We start from the raw sequence: 7,993 nt of genomic DNA, 5'->3' as shown, positions 1-7,993 counted from the left end.
TACACATAGACGTACTTTTAATAATTATTAGAACAATATTATACTAATTAATTGCAATTTCTAACTTGTTTATTGCTACAGAAAGATTTTGTTTGTCATATGACGATATGCAGATAATATGAAATACATCAAGGATTGAGAATATGGAATAGATTCCATTAGCAACTTATTCGTTATCAGATTATAGAATGTATGTCACATTGCCTTGCTTGTGATTAGGTTATAAGTATTTTTTATACAATGGTTTTTATTTTTTATAAATTGCCATTTTAAGTTACTAACAATAAATAATGAAATGCAAATTTATTTATAAAGATCATATTCATTTATGTAGACTTTGAAATATAGAGTAAACATTCAAATGGAGAGAGTAGCGCTGATGACCTTGATCTTGACATATATTGTTACAGTCATGGCTCTGTAATCTTTAACAGATTTTAGCCGTCGCTTGTTGTTCAGTAAAAAGTTAGTAACAAAAAAATTTGAAAAATAACATCTCATTTTTGTCAAAAATAATATTAAGAATAATTCTCATATCCTTTCCTGTTTACATAATGATCTCTGATAAGGATGATTTCCATACGAATCGAGTTCCACTTCACCTTTCCTTTGCCAAGAAGCGCACGACTTCCCATACGAATGGAGTCTCCCCCTCCCTTTTCTGCCAAGGGATGTAAGACTTTTTATGTGGATAGATCTTACTTTGAGTGGAAAGTCGCATGGCCTTATGCGGGGATTGGTGGAACTCACTTCGCGTGGAAAGTCGCATGCACTCCTAAGGAGGAGGTGGGCTGAAACTTGCTTTGCGTAGGAAGTCGTGCGCCTTTCGGCAGAGAGAAAAGTGGAATGAAACTTGCTTTGTTTGGAAAGTCATTATGTCCCATACTGTAATATATTAGAAATAAGATATAATATTTCTTGAACTTCTTTTATTAATAACTTGTAATAAACAACGAGCGATAAAAATCTGTTGGAGGTTATTCAGGATCATAATCTTGACAACATATGTCAAGGCCAAAGTCATCTGCGCTGACTCCCCCCATCTGAATATTTACCATATACAATTTTAAATAGTTTATATCTTTATTGTATAATTGTAGCAGATAGAAAATATAAAAACTTATTGCACATGGACAATATCAATTTTAAATCTTATTATAAACATTATATCACTAAAATAAATATTAACGTTTAAAAATATAGTATTTTGGTTCTTCTTATGAATAATAATGTTTGTTAGATGCTAATATTTATTGTACGTAATAATTCAATAATTCAAGATTTAATTTTATTCTTTATTTTCCATGCGTAATGACGTTGCACGTCTAATGATGCTATTTTATTTTCTGTATGTTATTGTAAAATAAAAATGTACACTACTTTTTACTATATTTTGATATAGTAAATTTTACATAAATAAACGAATTTGAATTTAATTTATTTATTGTGTTATTTATTATTATTAAATTTGACTAGTAAGTATTGTATTCCATTTAACATTCCATTTTGTAGACTCCTCATTTTCACACTTTTTACTTTTTTGTTAATACTGATGTTGGATTTAAATTTTGTCAACTTTTATTTATTAGACATTGTATCTAACAGATTGCTCAAGAGTTCTGCATTTTGAAATCTTCATATCATTTATGTTGAAATAATATTAATAATAAAAAAAACGGGATTCCATATTCCCTACTTTTAACATACATAAGTTAGCCTATCATTCTTATCGATTGTTAAAAAGTGTGATATGTTAGAGAAAAATATTGAAAAGCAAGATTGTAATACTACTTTACCTGTAACACGAATTTTTGGTCAATAACTTTTTTGCCAATAGCAGGCTGGAAATCTGAAGATTCGAGAAAACGAAGGAAGACTTCATAGACCAACTGAAGATGAGGCCAACTCGCCTCCAGGGTTGGATCATCTTCTTCTGGATCAAAATCTGGATTTTCGCTAGGTGGCAATGTACGGAATAGATTTGCAGAAACCTTCAACAAATACAAAAGATCTTTAAATGATTTCAAACCACATTTACACTAGTAGCATGAAATAGTAATAATAAATTTTATTTATTCATTATTACACGGAAAAAATAATGTATTAATTAATAATTATAATAATTATAATAAATAAGCATTAATTAATAACAGTCTAATTGAAATAATTTTCTAAATACGAAGGAACATCACTTATGATCAAAATTAGACGTCAGGTTAATACATACAGTCATCAAGTAAGTGGTCGAGTGAATTTATTAAAAAAGTAGTGAACAAAATTTTCAAATACATAGATATGCATTATACTCAATCAAAACAAATATGCAATTATGTTAATAATTGTCCAGTCCAGTCTGTTTCTCTTACAAAAAATTGAAAAATCAATGACAATTGAATCTTTCTTGATAATGCATCAAGGACAAAGATTCCCTCTATCGACGAAAGATTTAGAGCGATATCTCTCACTAGAGTTGTAAGATCGACCCGTTCTTATTTGACAGACTATATATATATATATGCAGTCATTTTCGAGATAAAATTATTTAAAATATATATGGATATATATATATGGATTTTCGATCGACTGCACCGATTGCTTTCGGTCTTTCAACACAATCAATTATTAATAATCCCTCCAAATTCAATTAGATCTACTAGCACTTTAAAACTGAAAACTTATTGTAATAAATAAATATTTGATAAATATTCAAATAGTCATTTCTAAAATTTTATTTGATAAATATTCACTTTAAGGGAGATTTCTCCGATGATCTTTACATATGTTGTCAAGGTCATGACTTCCAACAAGTTTTAATTGTCGCTCGTTATACGTTAAAAAGTTATTAACAACAAAAGATTTTAAAAATATCTTGTTTCTGTCACATACAATATTCAAAACTATCTCACATCCTTCTCTATTTACGTAATAACTTTCCACGCGAAACAAAATCCATCTCACCTCCTCCCCTGTCTAAGAGCGTATGATTTTCTATGCGAAGTGTGAAGTTCACCTCACCTCCTCCCTCCCTAGGGACGTTCAACTTTCCACGCGAAGCAAGATCCATCTGCATAAAAAATTGTCTGTGCCTAGGCAGAAGGGGAGATGGATTTCGCTTCATGTAAAAAGTCATACGCGCCTAATCGGTCCATCCCATATGTCCCCCCTGCTTGGAGTCATCCAACTTTCAACGCAAAATGGAAGAATAATTAGGAACTTTAATTGTTAATAACTTTTTAACGAACGACAACTAAAACTTGTTGCAGGTCATGATCTTGACAACATATGATCATTGTCATCGGAGGAACTTCCCTTAAAGTGAATATTTATTAAATAAAATCTCAGAAATGACTAAATATTTATCACAATAAGTTCTCAGACTTTAAGACTTTGCTAGTAGATCTAATTGAATTTGGAGGTTACTCAGAGTCATAACTATACAGAGTGAGGCATTTGAAGTGTCACGAGCTATTATCCTTAAAAGTATGCGTCGAATCACAAATATGTTCAGACAAAAGTTTTGTGACTTCGAAGAGGATGGTATCATAAGATAGTACTATTGATTTGACCTTGGATGGCGGTTTTGTCAAAGCAAAATCACTATTAATTTTTTAAATGGAATGCCCCATTTTTCATTGCGTATTCAAGTAACATATCTCAAGAGCTTTTCAAAACACTATAATGGAATATTTTTTCATTACTTTTCAAATTACAAGACTTTGAAGGCTACAGTACCGCCAGCATTAACATTACTCAAGATATCCAATCGACTAAAATTTCTTCAGTGTGTCTGTTGTTCAGAGTGCTCCGGATAATATTTATTAAAATCAAGGCCATTGAAAGTTCCTCTTATTTTTATTTTTACATAAAAATAAATTTTTAATGCAAGAATGAAAATAAGAGGAACAACCTCCAAGGCCTACACAACAAATATTATCTAAGTTATAATCCTAAACAACATTCAAGAAGTTTTAGCCGTTGGTCGAACACTTCGGGTAATGCTACCGGCGATACAATAGCCTTCAAGTCTTATAACTTGAAAAGTACTTAACGAAAAAATATTCTATTACAGTGTTTTGAAAAACTCTCGAGGTAAGCTACAAGAATATGCAATGAAAAATAAGGGGTTTAAAAAATTAAAAATGCTCTGACCTAGACAACGACACCAAGGTCAAACCAATAGTATCATCTTATGTTCTCCTCAAAGTAAAAACTTTTGTCTAAGCATATTTTTTATTCAATGCATACTTTCAGAGGTAATACTTTAAATGTTTGTAACACTTTAAATGCCCCACTTTGTACAAGAGACTTTTCCGATGATCTTGACTTTGATAACATATAGAGTAGAATATTATAAACCTTAAGGAAACATTTTGATATTATATTTATATTTAGCATACTAAAGAATAAAAAATCTTGTGCACTATTTGATAAATTTGTTAATATTTTATGTATTTTAGTATTAATTATTTTAATGCAAATGTTGAAATGGCGAGTACTCTTATTATCCGCCTAGTGCTCATATTACCGTTTAAAAGATAATATGAGCATCCTTAGGGGTAATATGAGCACAGGAATTTAAATTCTTCTTTATTTGATAATTTAAATTTATTTTTTTTAACTTTATTTAAATATCTTCTTAATGTCTGACGAGAAACTTCACATTGATGAGCCGTGGACTTCTGTCTTTACCCATTTTCTACAACTAAAACCACAGTCTTCTTCATAATGTTTGCTATTTAATAAGTATATTTAATAAGTATATTTAATATTAAATATTTTTAAAAGTAACATTATTTTCAGTTATATTAACCAAACATTATTTCACCATTTGTGAATGTCTGAGAGATAATATTATATCTCAAAACACGTAGTGTCTCAGTGCTAAGACAAAAAAATTTTTTTATTATTCTTTAATTGAAAACCATTTTATATATGAGGAGTGATTTCTCCGTTAAAATCATTTTTATAAGCTGCAACTGATATTTTCTAAATTCATTTATTTACGTAATCTATATGTATATACAGTTTCATCAAAGTCAAAATTTGATACTTCGCGAGGCTCTTTTGTAAGAAATTATGTTTATTTATTTTATTAAATAAATCGTTTTATTAATGTTTCATTAATTGCAGGATTTTCTCTAATCAATAAGGCTGACTTAAAAAAGAAAGATTTTATCGAGGCATCCAAATCAGTAATTAATAATGCATAAGACTGGGAGAGTCAACGAACTTTTTCGGAAAAAAGTAAAAAAGTAATTAAATTACAATAAACAGTGCATATTCTAATGTTATAATGTTAAAAAAAAACCGAATCTTATAATACAGTATCAAGATTATATTAGTTGATTTTAATAAAAATATAATTTTAATATAATCTTATAAAATTATAAAAATGTATTCTTAATAATCTTAATAAAAATATAATTATAAACTCTAAGGATTTTATTTCAAACTTGTTTTTTCTATTTTTCTTAATTCGCGAGATATTCATCTAGTAGCGAAAAATAATTCATAATTAAATCTAATTCTACATTTAAAAATATACATTTAATTTTTGTATAATAATTTTAATATATACTTTTTTAAATATTCATATTTCTAAATTTAGAAATATTGTGCATTTATTACATCAAATGCGATAACTTGAATGATAATGACAAATCCGATTAAAATTAGACTGTAATCGAGTAATCTATGCCCTGTTGCCTAATCAGTACCTAATCCGGCGACCTGATCGGTGCCTAATCCGACAGCCTGATCAGAACTATTTGATTCGTGGAGTTATCACACTAAGGCTCTATTAGGGCATCGAATCTGAACCGGATCTGGAAGTAGAGCAAGCCGTACGTGGACCTGAGAAGGGTTTTACGAAAATTTTTAGTTGCTCTTAAAAGCATTTAGTTTTGTAATAGTAATTATTTTTTTATTTGTAGTTTGGATTGCTAACTTGGCATGAATCTTAACACTCTCACCTTTAAACAGATTTTTATTAAATTGCTTGAGCACTAAAAGCAGGAATAGAGCACTAAATTAGCACCAAATTAGCACCAAATTAGCACTTAATTTTAATATATATATTATTTTACTTTTCAGTGACCAAAGTGCTAACTTGACGGAAGTCACGCCAGCATCTCCTTATAATACATTATTTTTTTCGTATAGATATATTTAACATATATTAAAAGCATTATTCAATACAAAAAAATGGAATACTATTTTTAATTCTAATAATTTTCTTATATTTTATCATAATTCTTTTATTAAATACATACCATCTTGATAGTTTCCGGATAAATAGGCTCGGTGAGGACACCTCGCCCTGCTGTGATATATTCGACTAATTCATTGAGCGTACTTCGTTTAATTTCCTTGCCTTTGAGATCAGCCATTGGATCCATGAAATCGAATGCCACGCAGCATTGACGTAATTTTTTGATAAATAATTCCTCCTGCTCTGCAGCGTTAACATCTGCAACAAACAAATAGTCTTAATATAACTTATAATTTTACACATTTCAAATCCCTTCTGCAACAATCCCCCTAAGTGTACATTATAAAGAAAAACATCAAGAAAAGTTGAACCGACATATCCTCTTATCTGAGGATGTTTCTCGTTATAAATAATTCATTCATTATATGTGCAAAACGAAATCGGAGAGTAAAGTGCTAGGTGAAATATTTTTAATTCTCTGCTGCAAGAACTCAATAAAATGTTATCATTTCGTTTGCTTCTAAATTTGTAAGCAAACAATTTAATTGAGCTGATAGAAACTAGAAGCATACAAGTTACACGAGTCACGAGAGAATAGAATGATCGAATGCTGAAATGATTCTACAAACGAATTATAATATGTAGTGTACATCTTTCAACTAAAACTTTTCGACGAATAATCTAAGATTTTTATCTCTCTAACTCAACTCTGACTCGCTTAAAATTAAAACGCAAGATTTCGTGTTACTCGTTAATACATATCACAGAAGTCTCTTACGGAAAATACCTTATGATCTTAATAGACAAAATATTTTTGCTTCCGTCAAATTTTCATCGATTAGAAACGGATTGGTCAAAGATAAACTGGTTAAAGAAAAATTGGTCAACGAATTTCATATTTACATTTTTAAAGATTTTGATCAAATTCCAACTTAATCGGAAATTATTATATAATATTCGTATCTACTATTTTATTAACATTTTGTTAAGATTCATTTTTTATTTAATATATAAAAACAAGGTTCAAGACAACAAATTCTATTATATAATATAATTAGACATTTTTTTTGAATGCTACTATTAGTTGAATCAATTATCCATTAAATTAATTGGAATTTAATCTCAAAATCGTCCTCAAACATTATTTAAAAAATAATTTTTTCTTTATAGTTGTAATAAAAGAATATTATTATATGTTTATATACAGGCCGAAAGTTCGGCCCACCCTGTATATGATACAATCGAATATCTTATTAAAAAGTGAATTTTTGAGAAAACAACATTCACACAAGTATTAAGGTTTGGAATAATACATTGAATGGCGAGACTTATTTGACTTTGAGTATAAGTATAGAGAAGTCAAATTCAACTTTAAAATTTTGAATGGAAACTCTCACTTCTATTCATTATTCTTGTAACTGACGTTAAGATCTTTTCAAAGTATTATAAAGAAATTCCTTTCGATCTTGATAACATTTGTCAAACTCAAGATCATTGCAAGTTGTTTCTTCTATTTTCATTTTTATGTTAAAAATAAAAATGAGAGGAACAACTTTCAATTTTGATTTTGACTAATGTTATCATGACCCTAAATAATATTCAATGGATTTTAGCCGTCGAAGGATCTATGAAATTAGTACAACATTATATTAATAAAAATAAAAAATAATAATAGTTCTAGCAGCTCTCTCTCTCTCTCTCTTNNCTNNNTNTNTNATNTATATATATATATATATATATATATATATATATATATATATATATATATATATATATATATAT

The 7,993-nt window shown here is 28.6% G+C and overlaps 1 protein-coding gene across 1 annotated transcript in view; it reads right to left on the bottom strand.

The window, feature by feature from the left end:
- The window catches only part of LOC105621406 (serine/threonine-protein phosphatase 2A 56 kDa regulatory subunit epsilon isoform), a 29,588-nt gene that overhangs the window by 14,887 nt on the left and 6,708 nt on the right, over positions 1 to 7,993 (bottom strand). The window contains exons 2-3 of the mRNA XM_012202876.1: positions 6,273 to 6,469; positions 1,797 to 1,991 (exon numbers count right to left, since the gene is read on the bottom strand). Of these exons, the coding sequence (XP_012058266.1) occupies positions 1,797 to 1,991; positions 6,273 to 6,469 (392 nt within the window). The remainder of the gene's footprint in view (positions 1 to 1,796; positions 1,992 to 6,272; positions 6,470 to 7,993) is intronic.

Source organism: Atta cephalotes (genome assembly GCF_000143395.1).
Source record: "Atta cephalotes unplaced genomic scaffold scaffold00033, whole genome shotgun sequence".
NCBI classification, from domain to species: Eukaryota; Metazoa; Arthropoda; class Insecta; order Hymenoptera; family Formicidae; genus Atta; species Atta cephalotes.
This window is presented reverse-complemented; position numbering and strand designations above follow the sequence as displayed.